The 27,722-nt window shown below is 39.2% G+C and overlaps 2 protein-coding genes across 5 annotated transcripts in view; both read right to left on the reverse strand.

Annotated features, from left to right (window-relative positions):
• Window positions 1-11,491, reverse strand: part of fmnl3 (formin-like 3) — a 37,910-nt gene extending 26,419 nt beyond the window's left edge. For all 3 annotated transcript variants that reach the window (XM_014018729.1, XM_014018721.1, XM_014018710.1), the window contains exon 1: window positions 10,946-11,491. In XM_014018729.1, coding sequence (XP_013874183.1) covers window positions 10,946-11,059 — 114 coding nt within the window. In that variant the 5' untranslated portion in view covers window positions 11,060-11,491. The remainder of the gene's footprint in view (window positions 1-10,945) is intronic.
• A 796-nt stretch (window positions 11,492-12,287) lies between these two features.
• esyt1a (extended synaptotagmin-like protein 1a) overlaps window positions 12,288-27,722 on the reverse strand; it is a 16,446-nt gene continuing 1,011 nt past the window's right edge. The window contains exons 2-31 of one of the 2 annotated variants that reach the window (XM_014018743.1): window positions 27,375-27,416; window positions 24,486-24,620; window positions 24,285-24,358; window positions 24,055-24,127; window positions 23,893-23,982; window positions 23,736-23,791; window positions 23,308-23,428; window positions 23,006-23,182; window positions 21,351-21,433; window positions 21,151-21,199; window positions 20,749-20,838; window positions 20,440-20,535; window positions 20,290-20,361; window positions 18,694-18,780; window positions 18,416-18,565; window positions 18,148-18,330; window positions 17,886-18,062; window positions 17,706-17,788; window positions 17,268-17,316; window positions 17,095-17,184; window positions 16,178-16,273; window positions 15,965-16,036; window positions 15,804-15,890; window positions 15,578-15,724; window positions 14,318-14,436; window positions 14,148-14,243; window positions 13,934-14,065; window positions 13,744-13,849; window positions 13,595-13,644; window positions 12,288-13,519 (exon numbers count right to left, since the gene is read on the reverse strand). In XM_014018743.1, the coding sequence (XP_013874197.1) occupies window positions 13,492-13,519; window positions 13,595-13,644; window positions 13,744-13,849; window positions 13,934-14,065; window positions 14,148-14,243; window positions 14,318-14,436; window positions 15,578-15,724; window positions 15,804-15,890; window positions 15,965-16,036; window positions 16,178-16,273; window positions 17,095-17,184; window positions 17,268-17,316; window positions 17,706-17,788; window positions 17,886-18,062; window positions 18,148-18,330; window positions 18,416-18,565; window positions 18,694-18,780; window positions 20,290-20,361; window positions 20,440-20,535; window positions 20,749-20,838; window positions 21,151-21,199; window positions 21,351-21,433; window positions 23,006-23,182; window positions 23,308-23,428; window positions 23,736-23,791; window positions 23,893-23,982; window positions 24,055-24,127; window positions 24,285-24,358; window positions 24,486-24,620; window positions 27,375-27,416 (2,910 nt within the window). In that variant the 3' untranslated portion in view covers window positions 12,288-13,491. Of the gene's footprint in view, window positions 13,520-13,594; window positions 13,645-13,743; window positions 13,850-13,933; window positions 14,066-14,147; window positions 14,244-14,317; window positions 14,437-15,577; window positions 15,725-15,803; window positions 15,891-15,964; window positions 16,037-16,177; window positions 16,274-17,094; window positions 17,185-17,267; window positions 17,317-17,705; window positions 17,789-17,885; window positions 18,063-18,147; window positions 18,331-18,415; window positions 18,566-18,693; window positions 18,781-20,289; window positions 20,362-20,439; window positions 20,536-20,748; window positions 20,839-21,150; window positions 21,200-21,350; window positions 21,434-23,005; window positions 23,183-23,307; window positions 23,429-23,735; window positions 23,792-23,892; window positions 23,983-24,054; window positions 24,128-24,284; window positions 24,359-24,485; window positions 24,621-27,374; window positions 27,417-27,722 lie in introns of those variants that run through there. The other variant, XR_001311035.1, reaches the window with a different exon arrangement.

Raw genomic sequence — 27,722 nt, forward strand, 5'->3', positions numbered from 1 at the left:
AAAAAAATGTAAAAATGTAATGTCTGTGCTTCACAGGGTCTGCTGAAAAGTTTATCATAAAACCTGAAACAATGCCTAAATGTTGTCTTATCAAACGCATGAAGTTAACTGATCGTAGCATCGKAGCAGCGATTTAGTGATAACTAGAAGATATGAATTAGTTCAATTACAGAACTCTGATTAATTAGAAAAGTAAAAATAAAACACAGCTTTTTAAGAGTTTCTTTGCAAATCTGTCTTGGCATTGGTGCGAATTCTTCCTTTCTTCCTTTTTTATTTTTAAACAAGGCATTGATATAGCCTAAACTAAAAAGCAACACAGCTTCATAGAGCAGCAGCACAAAAATAAGTCATATAAAACAGCAAATATACGGTATACCATCTGATCTTTACTTGTCTCTGAAAATGGTGGAAAAAATAGTCAGAACTATGATTCAATTTAGAAAGAAAAAGGCAAAAAAAGTGCCACAAAAAACCAGCAAATATGTGGATTTTGAATGATTTCTTAATTAACCATTAAAGTGTTAAAAAAAATGCTGCATCAAATCCCACTAAATCAGAAAATGACTGGAAACAAGTCAAAATGAGCAAAAAATAAAACACAAACCCTGAAAAGAACAAAAAAGGTAAATATTGAACCATATGTCACCCTTTTTTTTAAATTTATCATTCATCTGACTTAATGACGTATAGGACATTCTGAGTACGTGAGGTGGAGCTCGTCAAACCAGATGACCAGCATAAATGAAATCACTCATAATGAACGTAAGTGTAAGTCAGAGTCACAGCGCAGCCGCTTTATAAAAATGGATGTTGCTGTCAGCACTGGTGTTTGGATTCCTCTGTTTCTGTGGCATTGAAACACAATGAGAGGATGTTGTCGTCACCAAGCTGCAGGGATGTCCGTAACACTTCAGGAAATCAAAATACGGCTTTGAGTAACTTCAAGTTTGCTCCGTAGTTTGATTTTGTTTTTGGAAGTACAACCCCAATTCTGAAACAGTTGGTACGTTGTGTGGAATATAAAATAAAGCAGAATGTTGTGCCAGCTCAGCACCTGAACCTTTCCACCACAAAGYCAATCTGTTGCAATGAACACAGTGTGTGCTTTAGCTTTGTCTTGCTGAAATATGCAAAGCTTTACTTAAAAAATACACCATAAACATGTATAGATTTTTTTTGCACTGATGGTCTTTCCAGATGTTTACACTGTTCATAGGGACTAATGCACCCCCATACAAACAGAGAGGCAGACTTGTATGCAGATGAATTCTTTCCTAGTTAGTACAAAGGACTTAGTGTTTTTTTAGTGTAATTTCTAAACAGAAGCTCAAATTTTGAGTTGTATGACCACAAAACTATTTTCTTCTTAGTTCATAAACAATGGCTCATTTTAGATGAGCTTTGGCCCAGAGAAGAGAGGCAWTCTGCATTTGTAAATGGCAAACATTGTTTACAGACAGTGATTTGTGGAAGCGTTCCTCAGCCCATGCAGTGACGTCCAGAACAGAATCACACCTGAGTTTAACGCAGGGCCCCCGAGGGCCCGAAGATCAGGGATCCAGTATTAATAATCGTCCGTCACCTTTGACCGCAGAGATTTTTCCAGATTCTTGAAATCGTTGGATTATATTACAAACTGCAGATGATGAAATATTCAACGTCTTCCCAATTTTCCATGGAGGAACATTATTCCCAAATTGTTTCACTATTTTTAGAAAAGTTTTTCGCAGACTACCAAACCTCTTTCCATCTTTCCATCTGAGAGATTCAACCGGTCTAAAAATACTTTTTTTAACACCCAGTCCTTTTACTGACCTGTTTATATTTACTGTTTTTCATTGGGACTAAAATATGGATTAAGAGACTTGCAAATCATTACATTCAGTTTTTGTTATCGTTTGTCAGAATTGGGGTTGCACTGGATTTCCCACACAGCATTGTTTTTAGTTTGATGTTAACTGTAGGTGCTAATCCCACTGCCAGGTAAACTATCGTTGAACTAAAAAAGTGACGGAGCAGAGTGTGAGAAAACACTGCCCCTCTTTCTCTGAGCAGTCATCTGATCACCCTATCGCTCTTTGGTGAGGTAACCCAAAGCTGGAGAGGACAACAAAGCCCGCACAAAGATGCTGGAAGGAGAAGAGGCAGACAAAAGAGCGCACTACCATTTCTCCCAACAACAGATTGAAAACAGCAGAAACATGGAGAGTTTTTTTTCTCACAAGCAAAGAAGTAAAACTTGGGATCAGTTTTCCTCTGTTTCCTCCTTCTGATACTTATTTACGATGCAAAAAGTATGGTTCCTTTAAGAGAAAAACTTTAGGTTCATGGGAAAAAAGCATGGTCAGATGCAGAATTTTCCTTAAAAATGTTTTTATTATAGTTTGCAGAGGTCAAAATAGCACTAGATTATGATAATTAAGAAAATTAAACTCTTATCCACAATTATATTTTTGTTACGTCGAAGACATTCTAAGGGTTAAAACTTTCTCTCAGCTGTTTTACATCTTAAATTATAGGCTTTTAAAACCCCATTAAATCACAAGTTTACAGCTGCAGCGTGAGATTTGTTTTTAATGCTTCTTTAAATGTCTCCATCCCTGAACGCCCTCCAAAGCTCCCTATCTCCTCCCTGTGAACTCCTGTCTTCTGCCTGTGACCTCTGAGCCACGCCGCCAAGATAAATAACTTCCAATCTCTTCGTTTCAGCAAAACCAAATGGCTGATCCGCAAAACAACAGGAAGGTGGTGAAACGCCGCTTCCAGTTCATAAATCAAGAACCACCTCCCAGAGCCCATTTGCTCCTCCGTTTGTTTGACCGCTGATGCGTCCGTTGATCGACAGCAGCTAGAACTTGTCCAGGYGATAAACGGTTATCATCACCAGCTTCTGTGAAGGTTAACCAAGAGCAGCTGCATGAGATAAAGAGGGAAAATCTATGGGTTCAAGGTCCTTTTAAAGCCAAAATCAAACACCAAATGAACACTTGTTTACCAATTAGGAGAGTTTTTGAACCAGGCAGGTATTCCATTTACAACATCCTGTCAAATTTTCTTTTAAAGCAGGGAGACTGATGCACACAAAGTAAAAAATAAATACATAAATAAGGCCTTTTAACTCTCCCTCAACATGAAGTTTCGCCAGAAGTGAAAGGGAAACAAATCAGCCTGGGCTGTAATGAAAATGACCTTAATTTTTATGAGGACTTGTCACCTGGGTGTGAAGAAATAGTGGTAACTAAATGAGGAACAAAAACTGAAAAAAAAGTCCAAACACACAAGAATTCACACATGACATCATCGGTCATAAGTCTTAAAAATAGCTTCCCTTTTCCTCCTCCATATGGCTTCATTCAGTTGAAGCTTTGGTCTTAAAAAAGCAAAAATGTTGAGACATCTGAGAGTTAATAGTACTGCATGACAAGTATTAGTGTACTGCACATCCGAGGCGGCATCCGGCTGTGGTCAACTGGACGTTTAAATCAGCTTTACARTAATTCTTCTGAGCAAACGCCCAAGTTTTAAAAGAAAAAAAAAAAAAGTGGGGCGGCACAAAAGGTACCGAGGGGATGAGGCCCCCTTTCTAAAACAACACTGACTGACAGAGACCCCTTTGTACTGAAGAGGAAACCACTTCTCCGACATACGTACAGCCGTGGTGCAGCTGCATTAGGGCCACATGCAAACCCCTACTGACACACTCAGCTGCACCCCACCACACACACACACACACAGAGAGCAAGAAAAGACACTTGCATACAAATGGCAAACACATGCTATTTAAATTAGTGAAGATCTGCACACATTTCAGTGATGTGAGCCATAGCTCAGAGAATCTATTTAAAGAAATTCCTTAAACTTATAGTTTAAAATGGCTGAATTTGTTGCAGGGAGAGGAAGCGGCACACAACAGCTGGTGTAAACACAGGAAACAGATGTAAACAGCTGGCCTGGCTCTGTCTAACCACCACTTGATGGTTATTTTWTTTTAATTCTTTCAAAATGCAAAAAAAGATTAAATAAAAATGTTAAATATGCATTTGCTTTCACAGAGACAAGCTTTGCCTTCTGTTTGCAAGCATTGCTAAGTGAATTATGCCGGCTGTTTGTTCCACATCTGTCCGATTATTAAATCCTTCTCTGAGAAAACCAGTGATGAATTCTCATACGCTGCTAAAAGTAAGAGGCGATATAATGGATTTGTCCGTGTTTGTGTTCATTTGTCTGAATAGCTTTAGCAAATATCATAAACTGGATTTTAATGAAACTCTCAGAAATTAAACCCTGGATGTATGTATCTAAAACTGATATCCTCGAAACGCAACTCAATTCAAGATGGCCACCACAGATGATTAACTTTGATCTCAAGGAGTCTTATCCTGGTTAAATAATGGTTCAAACTAACTAGTCAAGTCAACTTTATTTATATAGCACATTTAAAAAAACTGCCGTTGGCCAAGTGCTTCACACTTAATTAGCCAACACTATAATGGTTCTTCTAATCTGGTAATTGCGCTACTAGCTTTATATTTAGCAAATTTGCTTTTTTTGCTAACTCTGGAAACTGTTAGCGAACCGATTTGTTCCCGCCTATTTTAAGTCCACTAAAGAGAAAAAAATAAATAAATAAATTCACAATTGTAAAACCTACTTTTAGCCCAACGATCCTGAATTAAATTTAAACTATCCCCTGTTATAGGGACTTTGATAACATTTTTAAACTTATTTTAGAGCTGTTTTTCCTTTTTGTACTCGTAAGGCCGTACAGATTCCAAAACAGTTTAGTTTTTTTTTTTTAAATTGGACCACCCATAAGGCTTTAGAGGCTGTTGAAGGCTGAAAATTAGGAAGCAAGTGCTACATTGACTTCCATTTTACCATTAAAAAAATGCGGAGCTCCGTGGACATAGTGCACTTCAAAATTTCACAACAATTTTTCAAACCAAAGCAGAAAATAAACTACATAAAACATAAAGATAGATTTCAAAGTGATAAGGGGGGGCTAAGCATTAAAATGAGTGGGATTAAAAAAAATCACAAAAACCTGACCCACGTACTGCCGGGGTCAGACGGGGCATACAAGCAGTGCAGGGCTCGTCAGGCACTTTGTGTTTAGCATGTAGCATYTTTAGCAGTTAAACTTCAAACTAGCGTAAAAAAATTAAAACAACATTTAACAATATTTGAATAACAAATACAAAAGTTGACTATGTATAAAATATGGTATAGAAAGTTTATGCTATTTGTTGTTTGACTAACTTCAGACTGTGTTTACAAAGTTACAAACTTGGTCTAGAAATGCTTTTATTCTAAAAGGGGTAAACTAAAAGTATTGCAAATTAGAGTTAAAATTCTGGTTTGGATTGGTTAATTTGCTTCAGATGACCCCACCCACCCTCACATTAAAGCGACAGAAAACTAGCAAAAGGTGTGCATCAGTTCCACCAACTGGAAGGAGATGAAGACGTGTGACTCAGGCTGAGTGACAGTAGCGGTTAGCATTAGCTTGCACTATTTGTTTTATCTGTTTAGTGATAGCAGATTCTTCTTTAGTGGATTAGTGGTTAATGAACATAAGTTTTAGCTTTAGCTGTGCCCACCACTGATTGGAACTTGGACAGTTTTTACTAAGCTACAATTTGGTGTGGTAGTAGCCAAGAGTCATCCTCAACACACAATGTCGACACATCTCCAGAACGGTTATAACTCCTCTTTTCTCAGCTAATAATGATTTTTAAAAACCTCTCTAGATTGAAAGGCTGTATGCATTCCTTCAATGAAAGCCAGCGCTTTAGGTTTTGAGAGTTTTAGTCACTCACTATAACCATCTCAGACTGGGGAATGGTCTGACGTCGGGAGCTCTCTAGCCCCTGACTACCTGCCCGTTGCTTTAAAATTGTGTTACGTAATTATGCACGCTCAGCTCCCACAATCCCCCTCTGCCTGGGACACGTTGTTGGCTGATTAAAACATTGAAAACACAACCTACATAAGTCACACAACAAGCGCTTTCTCCTTTTAGAAAGTGGTAGTCGTATCTGGCAGAAAAGGATGCAACCACCAATTTAAACAAATAAAAAAAATGATTTATGTTCTTAAACTCTTTGCACAGCTTGACTCCATTAGTTCCACTTGGGAAGCATTTGGTGAGACTTTTCAGCTTTTCCTTCGACTCCAGTCGAGATGAAGCAGTGATGTCAGACAGAGCGCTGGAGTCACACCGTCAGCAAGTCTGACACTGCTGACATAGCTTTATAGTTTTCTCAAAACTTGCAGTCGTTTAAAACGCGAGACCCCCTTTGTTGAGCGATCAAAAGGTCCAAAGGAAAGCRGCGACATCTCACAACTGCATGATGCAGCTCAAGAGTTAATAAGATGAGAGAATCTAGAGTCAGACAAACCGTTTTGGGTGGTGGTTGATCAAACGGTGAAAACTATGCTGTGCGGCTCCTGTTGCAGCCCTGATTAAATATCTGTGTGCTGTTGGTAAAGTCATTACAAGCAGGAATGGTGGGAGAGTGCCAGCTCAAAGAGAATTTTCCTTCTTTTGAGTGGCCTCAGTGGAGACCAGCCCGCAGGAATCCAGCGGTGGATCGGCACTCAGCCAGTCGGGCTTTGAAATGCCACTCACTCATCTCTCCCATCGTTTTCAGGAGGACTAAATCATATGGAAAGAGTTATTGTGTAGGGCAGGCGCACAGAAAGACGAATGGTGGGGGAATGGAAGACAGGAAACATTGAACTGGAGGTTCTGCTTACAGCACATATGGAAACAAAAATGAAAAAAAAAWTTTTTTAATAAAAAAGCATGAATCCTAACACACTGACCAAGACAGAAATCCATAACTATGTTGTGCATCTTCATCTGTCTGTAAGGTCTGGGTATTTGAACTTTAAAGCAACAGTTTAAATGTTTTAAAAAAACAAATAACGTCTTCACTCAGACTGCAGATTGACTTGTTTCTAGAGAGTTTTCCGTTATCAGAATCCTCTACGGTAGAACGAACATGCAGTTCAGTATTCACCACAAGAAAAAACTTAAAATATGTCCTAATGAAACCATAAAGCTGCAGCTAAGATTCCAGCGCTCGTTACATTGCGTTCTCTGGTTTTTAATCTGTTTGTTTAAAAAGAGCTTGTTAGCTGTGCTGGTCTTTTAACATTTATTAATCATTTTAAAGAGAGTTTTTGCTTAAAACACCGTTCCCTAATCTGGCACCACTTGAACTAAACATTAGTGTCAGTCCGTGGTGGTCGCAGTTCTGCTCGTCTCATAATGGTGGAACTAGCTTCTCATTTAGTAGATTAGCTTCTTTGCTAACTTTGGAAACCATTAGCAAACTGATTAGATTCCTGTAATGTTAGAGCCATTACTGGTTTGGATTCGCCACAGACCCTCACATTAAACCAATAGAAAACTAACAGGTTTGCGTCAGTCCCACCAGTCTTCAACTGGCTGAGTGACAGTCGTTTTAGCGGTTAGCATTAGTTTCCACAATTTTTTTTAGCAGAGCTAAGATTGTTGTTTAGTGGATTAGTGGTTAGTAATCCTAATTGGTAAGCTTTGGTGGTTAGTAATCCTAATTGGTAAGCTTTGCCCACAACTACATTTCTCCAAACTGTTCGAAAAGGAAAGATAATTAATTGGTCATCAGTTTTCCACAAATCCCCACTGGAAAAGATCTGAAAGAGCTCTTTAATATTATATGACTCTACACATGAGCAGGAACACGGTTCTTACTGCAAAGTGAACCAACCACAGCAACAGATGCCTGCACAACACTTTCACCCGCGACACAAAGGCAGAAACCTCTGTCCTGCTGTTTCCATCCACGTTGATGAGGCTGAATCTAAAGGATGCTGCAGGACAAACGAGGCGAGGAAGAGCGAGCCGATGGATTTAACACATGTTGAATCAGACCACATGAAGTAGTCAGATATGCTAACTCAGGGGTCCCACCCCCCCTCCCTCCTCCACATGCCTTTCACCATCTACCGCTGAGCGACCCTGTTAAAGTCATTAGAGCGGGGATATTACTACGCTGGCGGAGGCTGCACCCATGACATCATCGTGGGCTGCTGTCAGGTCCACCGGGACGTCTGTGTGCTGCGTCTGAGAGACAGAGGAAAGGGGGCAGTCCCACCAGAGCAGAGGCAGACATTTTCATAATTATGTCATTATGCAGCAGAAAACATCCCCAAAACAAACAAAAAAAACTACTTTTTATAGAGAATTGCACAATAAGCTGGTGATGTCTTTGCTTACTAACACCGAGGAAAGAAATCTGCTCAGTTTGGAAAGAAAACTGTTAAATGTTTCTAATTAAAACGCACCCAGGTCTATAGTCGTGGCCTTGTCTTTCTGACGAGCTCTAACCACAGTACCGGAGGCTTTGATGTATCTTTATCTCTCTACAAGAAGCGAGCAGAGCAGAYAGAGAGAGAGAGGGGGGACCATTGTTCGATAAGGACTAAAACGTACAAGCGTGTTGCTCTTTCCCAGCAAAGTAAAGGAAATCTGGAGCTATTATGGGGTAGAACGGGGTGGAGCTGGAGGCTGAAAACTTTTCCCACTCACAAACACAACTGAAAATGTTGAGTCTACTGCTTCATGCTCAGAAATCGTCTGCTGCTCTGCTCGGCTGAATATAATAACAGGGATTGTCTTTGTGTTGCTCTCAAACAGCTACCGGCTGCTGGGCAAGCTGTACAGTCTGTTGATTTAAAAAGAGGGGAAAAAAACTGTTTCCAAGGCTTTCTTTATGGGAAATGTACTTGACTGAGGAGCTTTTTAAACTTACTTTCATCCAACTTGTGAACAACAGACTCTGCATGTGGAACACATGACCTGAGCTGCAGTACCAGTGTTTACAGTGTGGCACACCGGAGTGCATAATTATCTTCATTTGGAGATTTTAAGGAGTCGACGAGCAGAGCAGCTTCTTCCCGCTGTCTTTTTGTATAAGACATTTTGTTTTTGTTGCACCTGAAACCTTTAAATCTCCCACAAAAAGTGCAAAAGCGAAGGAAAATGTTAAATGTTAAAAGCAAAATGTTACTATTAGGCTCTTAAAAATTCAAAATGTCAAAGCCGGGGTGTGGTTATGCTACACAAGAAGAAAAAAATAAATAAAGTGGCACTTGTGGGAAAAACTGCCACATCACATAATAAATAAACGAGCAGATTGAAGCCGCATTTACTGAAGCGGAGCGACAGTTCTTTCTGTTTCTGACTCAAAGGAAAAAATCCTCAAACACTGACGTTAATCACAGGCCTGTGGACGATGTAGTGCGACAAGGACATCCTTTGGGCAGGCCTCTGTTTTGTTTTTGTTTTGTTTTTTTAAGTCTGATCTGAGCCAAACGTTGAAGAAGGACTGCTTATTAGCTTCCAAACTGAGAAAAGCAGAATACTGATGTCACTCTGGTCAGGTTTTGGAGAAGAAAGTCTCTCACTGTTGCCAGAGGGACTTCATAATGACAATAATATTAAAATAAAAAAAGAGTGAGCCCTGTGACTTTGACACATAAACCTGTGGAAAATCACGACTTTGATGTGCGGGCCGGGACAAAACGCAGAAGTGAAAATGTGAAGTAAGCAAATCGAAGTAAAATAGAGGATGACATCAAAGTGAATGGTTTTATATCATTTGAGCTTCCCTACTAAAGATTGTCTGTATCTCTTTCATTTTTAAATTGATAYTTTGTTTACATAGTCCTGAATGGGTGCTTTTATTACGTAAATATTTCGGATCGCGCACCGTGCCAAAGCCCAAGTATGTATTATTCTGTTCTATTCTAGTTTGCCATAATARAATGACTCATTTCCAGAATAAAAGCTCAAACAATTGTGTCACAAAACAAGCCTGTAGTTGGCTGAGTTRCAACCAATTTTGTTTCCTGTGGCAGCCATCTTGWATATGRTTGACTCTGAAATTTAATCAGCTATAGATGTTCACACACTGAATGTTTTCAAAAAGTTTCACAATAATCCATTCAGTAATTCATTAAATATTTTGCTAACAGGCAAACAGAACTGACTTAATAAGTTATGGGCAAAGTTTTGAAAACAGATCTTGCAGGATCAGTTAGCCCTCAGAGTGTGTGTTGTGGATCAGTCTCAGCTACTACCACACCGAATTTGATCACAAYAGCTGTCAAACTGGCCGAGTTGTGGCCCTTTTTTTAGTACGATAATAAAGCTAGGCTGAGGCGGCCATCTTGAATGGGATTAGCTCCTGGAGCTAATCAGCTGTAGATGCTCATCTAATGATTACTTTCTGACAGTTTCAATAAAATCCGTCWACTGGTTGGTGAGATATTTTGCTAACAGACAGTCGAATGCGGGCGATAATGTTTCTGTCAAAGTTGTGTATGTGCGTGCTTGTGTCAAAACAAAACGCTGATGAGGAGTGAGGAAGAAAGGAGGGGAGGAAAAGGGGGCGGAGGAGGATGGAGCGGTGTGGTCGTGGGGTGTAGTTCCTCGGGTGTGGGAGTTTTGGGGGAATTCAGAAAATGTCGTTTTCAGATGCTAAAAACCTGAGAGAAAACTTAAATCTGACGCGTCCTATCAGGGATCTACAACACGTTCACCCCCCACATGAGGGGATGAAACCCCTTCATCTCTGTCTCCATGATGCCTCTGAAGCCAAATGTTGACTTTAGGAGACAAAAGAACCGCAGGAAGGGAAGGAGGGAAGGAAAGAAGGGGAGGGGGAAGGAAAGAAGGGGAGGGGGACAGCACGAGTCGGTTCATTTATTGTGGAGGCAGATCATGATGGACTATAAAGACAGGCAGGGGTGTGTAAACACAAACACACCTTTAACCAGAAAACCATACTTTTTTCTAACACACATAGCAAACGATACACCGAAAAGAACGGGATAATAAGAAAACACACTAAAAACTTGTATTTTTAATGTTAAGAAAACTGTGACTTACCAAAACAATGGCAAATTTCTCCTCCAGCTCGGTGGGGTCAGGCATGGGCACCTTCAGAGGCATGATGTGATGTTTTATCTCCGACTGGCCGTCAACACTTTCTATATTACCCATATTTTTTTATTATTCTTTCGAGTTGTTTTTATTTATCAATTTGTCCCGCAACTTCAAACTTCAGCTTCTCTCGAGTTTAATTAAAACAACAAAACGTCCAGTTATTCCAGTTTTCTGCCCAAATTAATCCAAACAGTTCCGACACACGAAACACCGCTGCAGTCCACTGTCCCACACAATGCCATTTACTCAAGTTGATGAGGCGTCAAAAACCAACAGGAAAATTCAAAAGTTTCTACGAAAATACAGCGGCTTCCTCTTCCAAAGCGTAGTATCCGATTTACCCGTCCAATCCATCACGTCCAAAAACTTTTYAATTAATTTTTCTTTGTCATTTCCATCCGATAAATAACGGTTCCAAGTGCTGACTTAAGTTTTTAGCTGCTGCTCAACTTTCTTGGCTGCGCTGCTTTTCCATTCATTATTGTTGTGTGCGCCTGATTAGACTATTTGCTGTTGCCTCTACTCAGAGGGCGGGGTTCGCTCTTTAACTCCGCCCTGGACCGGAGRAGACGTGGCTCCTATTGGTTTTGGTGGACATCAATCATTTAATTAGGTTCCCGCCCCTCACATCTGTACAAACTGTTGAGTTGGTCGAAGACAGCGCTTTACTGCCACCTCGCGGCAAGGCGTGAGCATGACAACTAAAATGTCCTTTACACTGCATGAAATGAAATGAAATAAAATGAAATAAAATAAAATAAAATAAAATAAAATAAAATAAAATACCTGGACATATAGAAAGAGAAAGCTACCTGAATGGGAGGGAAATATATTAGGCATTTATTTATTTCAGTTGTTTTTAGTGTTTTTTTATTGCCCTGGTTGATAGAGCATCTACACAATGCCACGTGAATTCCATTATCATAGATGTGTGTGTATCTGTTAGCAAAATATCTCAACAATTACTAGATGGACTTTAATGAAAATTTGTGCAAGGAATCAGTGAACCCAGTTAAAGATGGCTGTCAACTCTGTCTATTAATAAAATAGCTTATGAACCACTGGGCAGATTTTAGCTTTTTTTTAGGAAAAAAACTGGATGTCCCTTTACAAATGAACAAGTTTTAGAGTCAACCCTGTTCAAGATGGTCACCACAGCAAACTAACCTTAGACAACACAAAAATGGCTCTGATCCAGTCCACAGTATAAATGTTGACCTAAAATTTGATGTGGAAAGAAAAGAAAGGAAAGCAATAAATCCAAGAAATAAATCACAAAACGTGCTTCATACATGAGTGCAAACTTTAATCAACAACTGCAGCAGGTACWCAATGGCATGTTTAAATGATGTCAAAGCAGTGGTTCTTTAAAGTTGGGTTCAGGACCCCGTAGCGTGTCGCTGTAAAATGTTAACCAGGGGTTCTTGTGGATGTTTTCCAGAAAACAAATTAAGTTTTAAAACTTATTGCTGGTCGTAATTGTCGCTATGATTGTTATAAGAGATATAAAGYTTGTTAAAGCCATAAAATGCTACAATAGTTGATGGGGCTGTTTGTGTAGTCATGATGCACTGRATTAGCATTAGCCTTCAGTGACATTTAGGCTTACAAATCTTTTGCCTCTGGTATTTTAAGGGTCAGAACCACTGTGCCAAAGTGCAGCTCTTCATCCCTGAAAAAGTATAATAACTTATTCCCAGCATGGCCCTCATGAGGTCATTACTGCTTTGGTTTGAAAACACAGACACTGCTGAGCGCTTCAGCACCACAAACACTTAAAAACACAAAGAAGCATCCTTCGCTCAAATAGCAGCAACGTTCCGTCTCCGGTAAAGCACAGTGTTTAAGACTCTGTTTACAGTATCATTCAGCTGCTTTAAAAATTGSTTTATAAATCTGCAACACTTTGATTTCTGAAAGTAACATTCAAAACTTACATAAAAATACTTCATCTGAAGAGCGTTTCAGAAACACTGAAAAATTGTGCACAGTTTTGTAACACTTAAGGCAATGATATAAACGTGTCAAGTAAAACTGGGAATCATTAAGACTCTAAAATATAAAATTAAACAGATTCAGATGTTTCGGAGGTTTTGTAAATCTATGAATTACAAGTAATTTTTAGATTTTTCCACAGCATTGAGGCCTTTTTTTAAATATAATTTATAGAAGACATTTACATGCTTTAAAACACACAGAATCTTGGTTTTATACAACACAGTTGCATGTTTATCAAATATCTAAGCAACTAAATCTATCCAAAACAGGGTAGATTGGTACAGCTTTATGAAGACTGAGCTACATTTATGTTTCTTCTTTTTTTTTTATAAATACTGATGATTTGTGGTTTTTGTGGAGCAAAAATGTTTTGGATTTTGTTTTTTGTTTTTTCCGTGGGAGATTTGTTTCATTAAAGCTGAAAATACAACTGCAAGAATCACAGAAGCGACACAATGTTTATGATATACAGCACTGAAGATTCAGTTCTTCTAGCTGCTTTCCGCTACTAAATCGTACCTAAAAAAAAAAGAAGTTTTAGTTAAAATCTCCGACAAAAAAGTATTCTTTATAGTGATTTTTATAAGTCCGTACCATTTTGCGACACCACTCTTGAGGTCAATTTGGTCCAGATCCAGTTGCATCTGAAAACAAGAAGAAGAAGAAAAAAGAGCAAACCAGTCAGATTAGAATCTCAGGGATGAAAGCAGGAAGAGCAGCCAGCCGTGGTGAATAAATCTCACTTTTCCAATCAGCTCCTTCTCTCTGCTCATGAAGGAGACGCTGTGCTTCACAGACAGGTCCAGTTTTTTCTGCATGGCCTCCTCCAAAGAAAACTCAAAGTCAAACCTTGCAGAGAGAGGGGAAAAAGAAGAAAAGATTAAAGTAAAATCCTCCCGCTGTTACCATCACTGTAACGACGTGACGCCTCACCTCTCGTTAAACTCGGGGTTGAGGTCCCTCTTCTTGGTGGCAGTTCGTCTCTTGGTGGTGGCCTTTTTGTCCGGCAGCAGGATGAAGGAAACATACGGGTCAGCGCTGTCCTTGGAGCAGGCTGCCAGGGCTCTGTGGAGGTACAGGCGTATGATGGTACCTTCTTTTCTGAGACAGAAATCTGATTTTAAAAAAAGTAACAAACGTCATAAACCTGCAGGAGTGGACGGTGATGAAAAGTCTGTTTTCCTCTGTGGAGTAGCCGATGCTGAGCTTCACCTGGCCGGCTGYGTTTGTGTTCTCACCCACCCTGAAAACACACGTTTTCTCTCCATCATCACACACACACACATACAAAGAGCATCATTGGTGTGTTTGACTCACATAGAGAATCCACTTCTGTGTTTGAGGTCAAGATGGGACGGATCCCATTTGGGGACGACTTCATCCAGATTATCACCACCCGCTCCACCGCGGTACACYGCTAACTGAGTGTCCAAGATCTGCGACACGGGGGGAAAAAAAGGTAAATATTATATAAATTCTGCACATTTCATGTGGAAAGAGTCTAAAAGGTAAYGATGAACTCTTCTTCATCTTCTAAATAAATGTCAACTCTCTGGAATGCTCTAATTACATATTACCAGATTTAGAAAAAAAAGGTGTTCAAGTAACTTTTTCACTCTGCTGATCTGCAGCCACTTTTTAAAATTGCATTGCTGTCATCAAACTTTGTCATTTTTCAAAAATAAAAGTAGCCCCCCTTAAGGTTATAGTTTGCATGCAAACATTTAAAAAAATTTCTTGCGTGAGAGTTCAAAATAACTGTTGAGACGACTCTCAGCTGCTACCACACCAAATTGTAGCTCAATATGTAAAACTGAGGAGTTACAACCGTTTTGGTTTGATGAGGTCAATTAGCTGTAATCAGTTACTTTAMAAACTAATAAGTTGAAGCTGTATGATTACTTTCTGAGTTTCCTTAAAATCCTTTCATGAGATATTTTGCTAACAGACAAATCCCCACGCCGGCATTTAAGATAACTGCCCTACTTTTAACATTTAAAATAGATGTTAAAGTGCCTGTGACATGACTATCCTTCAAATGCAAAAAGTCAAAAAAACATCTTTATACTTAATAAAATTGGCAAAGTACACATGATTGTTTACATTTTGTCACATAACTGGCCTATTTTCTTTTAAATTTGGCTCAGCCAAAGTGAAACAGGAAGTGACATCAAAGGGGAACGCGTTAAAAAATTAACTCTCTGGTCTCTGTTTATTAAAACAAAATTATTTAAACTTTAACTTTTCTTTGCTTCTCTTTGATAGCAACCAAAACTAATCTAAAGAAACATCAGATTCTTCACTACAGTCTGTGTTGTTGGCTCTTGCAACRATGCTCTGTTTACATTCCGACATTCCCACTTTGACATCACTTCCTGTTTCTTCACATGCCAATATCTCAACAACCGTTTATCTCAGTGACGTGAGATTTGTTTTGCAATATGTTATCAATGTTATCTTTCCAAAAATGCATTCATGCTTCTTACAAAAATTTGATGTCACGGGCACTTTAAAGCTGCACTGTCAAGAGGCACTTCCCTTYGACGCCCAGCAGAAATAATCCGTGTACTTCAGTACCTTGAGCGCGACCTTCAGGAGTATCTGGGTCTCCGGCAGGGCTCCATCCAGACTGAGCCAGCGATCCAGTACCAAGTCTGGCTCAGACAACAACTCCCTCAGAGGGAGAGTCAAGGACCCGAGAGCCTGACCCCAGCTGTGGGAGAGCTGAGCGAAAACGAACACATTTTAGTCACAAATAAACACATTTTTCATATCTTTACTCCATCTGTGAAAGAGATCGCACCTTGACTGTGAGCGTTTCGTCTCTGGGGTCACGAACCAGGAAGTGAAAGCCTTCATCCCATCGAGGAGACGTGGATCTCTCACAAATCTTTGTAAAAAGAATACAATTTTTTTTTTCAGCTTTCCAGTTTGTTTATATTACCAGGGTGGTAATGGTTCTACCTTGGTTTTGTAAGAAACACCCTTAAGAACAATTTCAGCTCCGGCCTTTGGCTCCTTTCCGTTTTTCTTTAACTGAAGACACACAAACAAATCAGCAAAATGAATTCTGAAGTGATTAACCGAACCGGCAGACGTGGATTCACATCCTCACAGCAGCACGTCGCCACTGGAAGCGTCAGTCTGAACAACAAACAGAACGGCGTGTTTTCTCACCGGCAGGCCGTGGGCCCGCTCCACGTACACAAACAGAACCGCCGCAGACGGCACCACTTTGTTCTGGTACGACTGCTGCGACTGATACTGCAGGACCTGCAGGCGACAGGAAAGAGATGATAGGGTGAAACAGAACATCTGTGGGTAAAGTTTCCTCCGGTGYACCACAGGTAAACACGTGACAGCAACTAACTAGTCTGCCCAAAACTACTGATAAAAAAAAACTCTGTGCATCTCAGAAAAAAATGAGCTCCTCCAAAACAAACATCTGGTTTTTACACTTTCGGAAAGAAGAAACCAGATATAAAGTAGTGATATTTAACAGTTGGAGGACATCTTTAATCATTTTGATATAAAGTATTTGTTTTGGCAAATACTCCTGCAGTCCATTAAGGAGGACCAAAGCTGACATAATTAAAAATAAAAGCAGAAATATATAAATGGCCCAATAAATAAATACAGAAATACACCTAAAATGCACCAATTAATTAAAAAAATGAAAATATTTACCTCAAGTTTTAAAATTTAATTCACCTCTTCTTTTTGCTGCAACAAATTATTTTTTATTATATCTTGTTAAAGGTAATAATGCAGTTTGTTGCTTGTGCCTTTCTCTTATATGTGTATTTATTTTCCATGCTCAGACCAGGTGATGCTCTGATGGTGGGTAGAGCCGCAGCAGCAAAACCACAGCGCTGCAAAAAACCACATCCTATTTAAAACCCCTCACTTTTCTAAATACCTTCTGTATCTCTTCCTGCTCCAAAATGCTTAAAAAAATCCTTGTTCCTTTCATCAAAAGTATCTTTAATCATCATTTGGCGTGGTTATGTAACAAGTGCTTTATAAGAACAGTGCATTCATTTAGTTTGTGTATCTTTAACAAAAAATAAAAAAAAGGAGGTTTCATTTCTAACCTGCTCCAGTCTGAGTAGGTCGGAGACTCTGGGCAGCCACTCTAACACCAAGTGAACTCGACCGGATTTGACGTCATTTAAAATGTACCACTAAAACAGGAACGACAAGAATGGTTATGATGATTCTCATGGATGCTGGTTTATTGTAAATATACTTTATTAATCTCACCCACCGTGTCCAGGAACTGTGCGCTGATGATGTCTCTCAGGTTAAGCTTGAATCTGCAAAGACAGGACTTAGTGAACATTTGAGCCTTATCTTCTACCTTGCATGCCAACATTTTAACAAAGATCGTGGAATTTTTGTTTAGTGAGGACGACCGTCGGCTACTACCATACCGAATTGTAGCTCAATATCTGTAAAGGTGACGCAACTACAGCTATTTTTGTGTTTACAAATACTGGCTTTGGAGTGACTCCAAAAGTTAAATCGGTTGTAGATGTCTATCGAATGACTGCTTTCTGAGAATTCCATAAAGAAAATGTGTCTTCTTGTTCAGGAAATACTTTGCTAACCGATATAACCTCACACAAATGCACAGTATTACATATTGTCCACATTTAAAGGTGGCATAAAAACATTCAGTTCCGTTTGTAGAGTGGAAACGTACCTTCCAAGAAAGTCGTCTTGATCGATGTCTTTGTCAAACAGCTCAAACTGAATCTCCTGACCAGGAAGCTGGGTCAAAATCACCTACATGCAAGAAATATCACCTCCAACATCATGATTTCATCAAATTACAAAAGTATTTGTGTGTGTGTGGAGGGTGGGGGGGGGAGAGAAAACAAACCTCAAACAGTTCATTCCAGACAGGGTTCAGGTTTTCTTTGATGGTGTGGCTGCGGAAAGTTATCCCAGCAACACGGACCTTCACGTAGGGGTCGCTCTTCCCTTTCACCATGCCCCCCATGAAGTTGTCTTTGGCGATCAGGTTCTGGGCCTCCACCAGATGGATCCGTAACACTCCCTGTGTGCAGAGCGAGTTCAGGGAACAGTTCAGGGGATGACAGAGGCACCTGCTGCTGCCTGGATGAAGTAAAGCGTTCACTCACTTCAGTTGCGAACTCTGGATCAGGCGTGGCGTGCTGGGGTCGGTTTGACTGAGGCRCAGTGAGCCCGCCGGGCCCGGTGGAGCTCAGGTCATCTGTGATTTCTCCCTGACTTATCCCGGACCCGGAGGATGACGGGCGGGGGGACGGAGTTGTGGGAGTGGCGTCATCGCTGAGCCACAAAATCTACCAGGAGGAAACCAAGAGTGAGCAAATAAGTAAAGAAACTAAAATTAACACATGACCCGTGGTCAGTGCACTAAACACTAACCCTAAGAACAATTTTGATATAGATGCGGCTGGCTTGACCCGAATTCTCCAGCTGGAACCACTGGTCCAAAGTGAGCTCAGGGGACTCCAGAAGACGGCTCAGCGGGATCGTCAGGCTGCCCAAAGAAAAGGAACGGTCATCATCCTTCACCTGGTCGAAAAACAAAAAACGAGAAAAACAACAAGTGATGAAACACASAAGACTGCAGTTTACAGAGAAAAAAGACTCGTTTATTGTGGCGTAATCTGTGAAATGTCAGCGCAGCAGGGATGATTTACCTGAATGTCAATATCTTGTTTGCGAGGATCTTGAATGAAGAAGGTGAAAGCATCCTCCCACACRGGGCCGTTAGTCCCATAACAAGTCTGCAAAGGCAGCAGCGGAGCAGTCAGTACGTTTAACGTTGGGTGTGAAGCATCAGGAACAGGAGCGCACCGACAGGTCAGCAGGTTCTCAGAWATCAGATTAATCTCCAGTCCATTAACGCACTAGATCAAAGCAGTTGTTCTGCAGCGACACATCTTTACTGTGAATCATTTACAATGTGAGAAGGCATCACAACTGGCTACTTTTATTAAGACGTTTAAAATTAAAGCCAAAGGAAAGTGTATTAAAAACTACAGGACAGAACCACAGATTTTCTATGAAGTTATGTCTGCTGCTCCCTTTGTTTCCTGTATATAACATAGAAAGGTGTACCGATACTAGTTTTGCTAAAAAAAAAAAAAAAGCTGGGTACGGGTACTTCATTTTGGGTACTCGTCCATGTCGAGTACTGATACAGAGTACTTTCTGAGTTAGAATTTAAACAATACACAAAGACTTTAAAAACACTTTATATAAAACAAGCTGGTTCTCATGCCTTATAGGCCCACAGCCCCTCTGACTGTCAAATCAAATATACAGCATGATATATACTGCTGCAACATTTTWAAAAAGTTATTTCACCTTCTTAAACATGGAACTGACAAACGTTTCACGTGAAATGTAAACTGTAACACACTGAATAGAGTATCATTATAGGGGTTTAAGAAAATATTGATACACTGAAATATTGTGATATTCTATTTCCTGATATTGYATCAATTCTCAAAAGMACTRTAYTGGTKTTTGATTAAGGCTAAAAAAYGTAAACATTTGTGCCAGTGGTTAATTTTTCTGTTGTATTTTAGCCTCTGATGCTAGTTGGCAGCAGTCAGTGCATGTAATGCATAGTGTGCTCTTTTTGCTAAGTTTTTTTTTTACCAAGTTTCCTTTTGGAGAAAAAGTTGTCAATATATCGCCTGCTTATAGTATCGCAATATATCGCGATATATCATGTAACTCCTGTATTGTGATCTGTATTATATCACTAAATTCTTGCCAATACACAGCCCGTATCAGTATCAGTTCTGGGCACTTTGTACAAGTATGAGTACTTCTATCAGGACACTACTACATAAATATATATTTAGCACAAAAAGAAAGAAAATGTGAATTTGGTAGATTATTCCTCTTTTTAACAATGCTTCTTATCAATAAATATTATAGTAGATACTGGGGGTACCAGAAGCTCAAACAAGAGTCACCAGCATCAGGAAAATAAGCTATTTGGCAGAGAAGATTTGGTAAAATTTTAAAGAGCACAACCCACATACTCAGCTCTACAGCTCGTCCCAATGCATGTTCCTTACAAACGTGGCCCTTTTTACAGTAAAAGGAAATTTAACTTCAAATTGTATCAAATGGTATCAAATGTATTGCGACGAAGTGTTGTTACAACAAATAAATCATCTACCAAACACAAATTTCCTTACTTTTTGTTTTAAGAGAGATTTGCAAAGAAAACCACAATCAGTGCACGCCCAGTTAGGATGCAGTGTTATCAGTGTTACCTTGCTTTCTTTAGTTGTATCCTGAATGGAAATCTGCACCATTGGACTCGGATCTTTGTTCCCTTTCCTCATCTGAAACATTTTAAAACCCATCRGTAAAGGGAGACCGCTTCAGTGCACACCGTGAAAATTTATCAGCGAGGCTCTTACAGGCAGCTCATGGGCTTGGTCAAGATAGACGGCAAGGATAGCAGCAGATGGAGGATCAGCTGTCTTTGCAGTCAAGTTCTGGTTCTTCTGAATCACCTGGTGACAAAACAAAACAAAAAAAGAGGAACAAGTGAGGAAAACTGTATATGTCTCTATTTAATTAGAATGTAAATAGTTTCATGCTGTTTTCCTCGTAAAGTCAGCATAAATATAAAATACCTGAACTTATTAGTAGATGTGTAAAAAAACAAGAGAGAGTAAAATGTCTACATCATTAAACTCTTGTGTTGACAGTAAAATTAGCCTCACTTCACTCAGTCTGTCAGCAGAGGACAGCAGAGAGAGCCACTCCAGCCGCAGGTGAACGCTGCCAGATGGAACGTCGCTCAGACTGAACCACTGTGTGCCAAAAAAAAAAAATAAAAAAAAAAGAAAAATGTGAGGGGAGAGGAGACAGCCCATTAAATATTTTGTTTTTGCCTTGGCTGCTTCCTTTGGCCTTGATGTTTTTTTTTTTGTTTTTTTTTTTGCAGAAAAACAGAGATCACAAGGATGCACATGGTGTCTCCAGTATCACATGCTAACATGATTACTCAAATAGTTTTCAGAGGGAAATAATGTAGCAATTGATCTAAGACAATAAAAAACAAATCATTGGAATATTTAAAAAGAGAGATTTCAGTCCAAAACATCCAAATCCTTGGGACTCACATCATCCACAATTCTGGCCTTCTTCACAATATCAAGATCAACTTTGACCCTAAAAGGCAGACACAAAGCAAAAAMCAGATAATTAAAAAACAACAAGAAGATGATCGGTTTCATTTTTAACACAAACGTGATCCAAAATGTTAAAAAGAGGATGTGGATATGAGGTGAGAAGAAAAAAGAAATGGGAATGAGTAAGCTACCTCCCCAGGAAGTCATCCTGGTCTGGGTCTTTGTCAAACACTTCCACCTCCAACTCCTGACCAGGTACTTCATGGACAATCACCTGACACATACACAAATAAACAAAAACACAAACACACACACACATACACACAACAAATATACACTAAATAAACCCACAAATGGCATAAAAACACAAGGGCATGCAACAGATTCACAACGCAAGAATGATGCTCTTTTGTGCACAATTTAACCCTGTTTCCTGTTTGACTTTACAGTTTTTGCTAAAATTATTTCCAGATATTTTGGGTTATTTTAGCCTTCTATATATCAAAAGGTTCGGCTCAGTCAGAACTGGTCTACCATGACTACTTTTATACTTTCTAAAATATTAAACTTTTAAAAAAAAATTCCACATTAGAAGGCATTAAGATCTCTTTGATTCATTTAAAAAACATTTTTTCTTGTAAATTTACCTCAGTGCACTTAGTCTGCTTTAGTCTTTTTTGCCACATTTAGCTTTAAGCCACTGCTTTACCACTTTAGGCTATTAGCTATCGTTATGCTACTTTTAGCTACTGATATACTACATATAGATTTTAGCCATCATTTGGCTATTTTCAGTTACTGTTTTCCCTAATTTTGGCTACCAGTTTTCACACTATTTTGCAACTCGTGCTACTTTTAGTTACTGTTTGCTACTTTCAGCTACTCCTCAAATTGTATGTATCATTTTACTAATTTTAGCTAATGTTCTGGTCATTTTAGCTACTTTTCTTGTACATTTAGCTACTACCGGGATTTAGCTTTTAGCTTCCATTTTTTCTGTACCAATGCATTTAGGCTATTGTTCGACCACTTTTAGATTTTTATACTGTTTTATTTTTTAAGTTTTAGTTATTGTTTTGTTGTTTTAGCTACCAATTAGCTGTTTTTTTTTTTTTTTGCTATTTATGGTTTGCTACCTTCAGCTTTTAGCAGCACCTGCTACTTTTAAATGGTAAATGGACAGTACTTGTATAGCGCCTTTCTACCCAACCAGGATACTCCATGCACTTCACACAACAATCTGTGTCCTCACCCATTCATACAGCACTCTATCAGATCTACAAAGCTAACATGTACAATCAATCTTATAGCAACAATTCTGCTACTTATAGCTACCGATTAGCTACTTTTACTTTTTTCGCTAATGTTTTGCTACTTTCAGCTTTAAGAAACAATTCTTCTACATTTAGCTACCATTCTGCTAGTTTTAATCTGCTACATATTTTCAGATTTTAGTTTTAATATCAGTTTTTCTCATTTTAGATACTGTTCTTCTTGAACTTTCAGTTCTAGTTTCTCCAGCACTCTACATTCAAACAGCACGTTCACAGAAAAATCTAGTTTAATCTTAGTTTAGTGTGTGGATGAAACTTTTTTTTATCTAGAGGAAATGACAAATGTGTTTTGGAGAAAGCGGTTGCTTATCGAAGAAACCGACGCTTCCTGTGAGCAGAGCTGATAAAATCCTCACAAAAATATTTGTCTTTGCAGCAGCAGTGACACGTTTACAATGAGAGACCTGAAAATAGTCTCCACAAAGCAAGAACATCGACATCAAACCTGCATCAATTTTTTTAGCTCAGCTTCAGGTGTCAGCTCCCCAACATCCCCACCTGAGGCGCCTCACCTCATATATCTCTCTCCACTGCGGGTTCAGGTTGCTGTCCACGTGATGAGAAGTGAAGATCTGCGTCCCCACGCGCAGCACGGCGTACGGGTCTGACTTTCCGTCAATTAGGCCCTTGATGACCGTATCCTTAGCAGTCAGGTTCTCAGCCTCCAGAAGGTGAATACGAACAACTCCCTAATAACAAAACGTGGAAAGAAAATAAATGCCATAGTTATATTTAAAATGTACCGTACTGATCTGATTCAGTCAGTAAGGTGTCCAYGTTTCTCCGGCAGGACGTTTAACTTTGAGACCGTTACCCTTGGGAGAGGTGAGCGAAGCTGTGCCACGAGCAGGTCAGCCACCAGAGGGATGGTGAGGCGGTTAGGCAGCACCAGGTGGGACGCTATCGCATCCATTATCATGGTGTCCGATATGGCACTGCAAAGGAACGCAGGGAGCGTGTTTGGGACCACTGCAGGTTCAGGCATTAACAACATGAACTAAAGCACGTGGCTTCACAGAAAGTATTAGGAGTTTATTTTTGTGCCTTTTTTAAATCTGGTTAACAAGAGCAGAAATGATGCGTTCAGTTGCTCCTGTTCAGTAAGCATGTGACCACACCCAGCTGGACACCAGAGCTCTGTTGTCTGTCGGAGTTTGTTTGGAATCTGGAAAATCGCTAACTTTATTAGATCTGTTACTCAGATGGGCAGAAATGTAAGCCAAATGAATCCTAAAAACTCACTTCAGACCAGGAATATCCAACAGATTGGTGAGTCCAGTCCAGTTAATGTCAAGTTTCTTCAAGAGAACACACAAAAAAGTAAATAAATGTAGCTCTCAGATGTGATTTTTTATTTGTTTATTTATTTTTTGCTGGGAGAATCCATAAAACCACTCACAGGCCTGCGAATGAAGAACATCGTAACAGCTCCGACCAGCGGCATGTCTCCAATCAGCGGCTCAAGGATCACACGCAGCTTTCCGTGCAGCTGAAAAGAYGACTACGTTACGACAGGCTCACGGCAAACATGATCAGGATACGCTAATAATTCTCACCGCACCTGGACTCCTTTCACTCCAGCTTTGCAAAAATACTTCTTAATTTCAACGTTGATCTCGACGTCACCAGCGTAGCTGGTAACAGGAGACGAAGAGTAAAGACAAATGTTTAATCAAGGGAAGCAGCTTGTTTTCTTTGTGTTAAAGTACACAGAGGTACTCTGTTACCAAGAAAAGCACGAAAACGGCAGCCATGCGTGACAATGACAGCTTATTGAAAGTTGTGTGTTACCTCAGGTACAAATCCAACATGACTTGTCTCTTATCCTGTTCGGTGTGAGCCTTTATGCCAACCAGCTTCACCGCCTGTGAACACAAACAGCTGCTTTTACAAAAACCAAATAAAACAGTTATTATAGGTGTCTTGACTGCTTTTATTAGAAGTGTGGCAGAGCTCAGAGAGCCATGGAAATAACGCAGCAGGTTCCCGTACCTTTTCTCCCAGGTTGACCTTAGTAAAGCTGAGAGTCTGCAGATGAATGCTGGAAGCTCGGATGGCCGGAGCTATGGTTTCCACCAGCAGCTTCTCCAGATACTGGCCGACGAAAGGCCAAGCCTGCTGCAGGACCTACACCGCACAGCAGARTTATTAAAAACACTGTAAACCTAAAGACACCTGTCAAATAACTAGAGAAAAGAGCATATTCTGCTAAAGAACAAAAAAAATGCAGTGTCAGCGTTGAGAGGTGACTGACTCTGCTGAAATCTGCAGAAGCCGAAACTGAGCTGTTAAATTTGAAAGAAGCAGAACAAAGGCAGAAATAAGCTAGCTAAAAACTTTTAACTAAAAGCACAACAGTAAATAAAATGAGCAAACCAGATACTAAAGCTAATGTTAACAAAACTGTAGCTAAAAGTACAAAACACAGATTCTAAAACTAAAGTCGCCAAAATAATAGCTAAAATTAGTAAAATTATTAAAAGTAGAATCATATGCTAAAGCTAAAGCCAGCAAAACAGTAGCTAAAAAGAGTAAAATTGCAATGAAAATTATATATAAAAAAACCAGATGCTAAATTTGAAGTCAGCTAAACTGGTCATAGCTGAAGGCTATAAGAATGGTTGCTAAAAGCAGCAAAATAGTGGCTGAGAACTAAAAGTGTTGAAATGTTATCTAAAAGACAAAAGTAGATAAGTGTTAGTTAAAGCACAAAAGAAGCAGAATAGTACCTTAAAGTAGCAACTTTGTGGCTAAAGGTACAAAACACAAATTCTAAAGCTAAAGGCACCAAAACAGTAGCTAGAATGAGTAAAACTGTTAAAAATAGAATCGGTACCACTTTACAATAAGGCTCCCCTTATATATGGCTTATAAATAGTTTATAGATATTCATCTGTAAACACTTTATAAATCATTAATTAGTGTTTATTATTCATTAATTAAGGACAGGAAAGAGAGAAAACTGTCCTATTTCTTGCCAAATAGTGAGCCAAATGTCTCCATGTTTATATTACATCTAAAGGTGCTTATTAAACATTTCAGACTAGTTTACTACCTTGTAAGGAAAATAATTTATTGAAAACACATATTTTACACATAATATTGTACTGTATTACTGCATTGTACATATCCACAGTAATTAAAGGGAGCGTTACTGTAAAGTGTTGAACAGTATAATAATATTAATGTCATATCAGAGCCTTTAAATAGTGTACTGTTTTACACTTTACAATAAGGCTCCATTTGACAGTTGTTAATGTGTATAAGTAATAAAGTTCAATACTATTTTTTTAAATATGTGTTTCCAATACATAATTGTGCTTATAAGCCTAGAGAAACAGATTTGGCTCACAATTTGGCGAGAAACCTGACAGTTCTGTCTCTTTCCTGTCCTTAATTAATCCATAATAAACATTTATTAATGATTTATAAAGTGTTCAATAAGGCTCCCCTTATAGATGGCTTATGAATAGTTTATAGATAGGTTATTAATTCATTTGTAAAGTGATACCATAGAATCTTATGCTAAAGCTGAAGCCAGCATTTGCTAAAGACGATTTCCGGAAAAATAAGATTGTGAAAGTACTGAAGAGCTCACTGTGGATTTCCATTGGATATTTAATTTGAAATAAAATTATTTATTTTTGAAAAGTGTAAAAATTACATAAAGAAAACAAAAGTTATAGGACAATATTCCCCGTCAAGCTGAATGCTTTGGTAAATAGGTACAGAAAACCTATAAACAGCAAAAGAGTAATAAGCATTGAATCAAAATTGCTATAATATGTCATCAAATGCAGCTCATGTTTGGAGCCACTGTAATATACTTATGTTTAAATGATGTTCAGTTTTGTGCTTCAGTTCATAAAATTTCCAGTCTGTTGTCGACTACATTACAGTTTCCCCTCCAGAAGAGCGGCTCAGTCGTATTAGTATTCATATCCACACTTGACGGGAACTTACTGCACCGACAGAGACRAAGAAGCTGCGATAAGATCTGGGCCACTCTCCCTGCCTCTTAATTACACCGGCAGGTTATCTGCTCAGCTGTTCATGCATACTTTCTTTTAACATTAAACGTGAGGCTCTGATGCACCTTTTGTTGCAGTCTGGTGAATTATGAACGCCTTATTATTGCAGGCTGAAAGGTGAAGGTGACTGAGGCTGTGAGTCTGCCTGTTAGCAGGATATCTCATAAATCATTTGACGGATTTTAGTAAAACTTTCAGGGAAAAGACATTTGATGTAGCTCTAAAACTGATTAACTTTTGGAGTCCACGCAATTCGGGATGGCCGGCACAGCCAACTGACCTTAGCAAACAGATGACTAAAAGTCAGACAATTTCTCGGACATTGTGTTCAAATTTGGTGCGAGAGTAGATGAGAGTCATCCACAACACATCTACTATAAGTGCACATGATCTTTGCTTCAAAGCTATAGCATTAGCTGTGGGACTCAACTACACTTGTCTGTTAGCAAAATACTGGATATGTTTTAATGAAATTTTCAGACCGTCATCTCTGAATGTACTTCTACAACTGATTCACTTTTGGAGTCAGTTAAATTCAAGACTGCTTCAGCTAGCTGATATTAGCCAACACAAATATGGCCACAACTCAGTCAGTCTGCGGAGAATCACGACACATAGTCTGAAAGTGGCATCTTGCAAAATCCTATGAGACTGCGTATGCAGCTACTTTCAAGGTTTGACCAAAAACAGACATAATTCTTTCCTCAGCATCAGATGACGGCCTTACACTCTGATATAAAAGAGCCAGCCTCTTTGTTTTTAAATGCTGCCACTGACGGACGGAGCAGATCGTGTTAAAACAAAAGGGGAGTGAGGGATGCAGCTGTGCAAATTAAAGTGCAAAGCTCACCTTATTCAGCCACTCCACTTTTTCAACTTCGGGAAAATTGACCTGTGAACGAGCAAAAGATCAAAATGAGCTTGAAATGGTCACAGCAGGGTTAAATCTGCACCAGTTTTTAGGTTTGAAATGATACAAGTGTGCTATTATTCAAAAAAGAACAACATTCATTTTGCTTTAGAAACATAAAACAAAAGGCAACATTTTTACATTATTAGGTTACTTCTCTTCATTTTCACTAGAAAAGCAAAAGACACAAACCTAAAAAAAAAACAACTTTCAGGAAACCGGTAACCATATTTGTCACACCATAAATTAGACTCTCTCTCTCTCTCTCTCTCTCTCTCTCTCTCTCTC

This window comes from Austrofundulus limnaeus, unplaced genomic scaffold, assembly GCF_001266775.1.
Source record: "Austrofundulus limnaeus strain Quisiro unplaced genomic scaffold, Austrofundulus_limnaeus-1.0 Scaffold3, whole genome shotgun sequence".
NCBI lineage: Eukaryota > Metazoa > Chordata > Actinopteri > Cyprinodontiformes > Rivulidae > Austrofundulus > Austrofundulus limnaeus.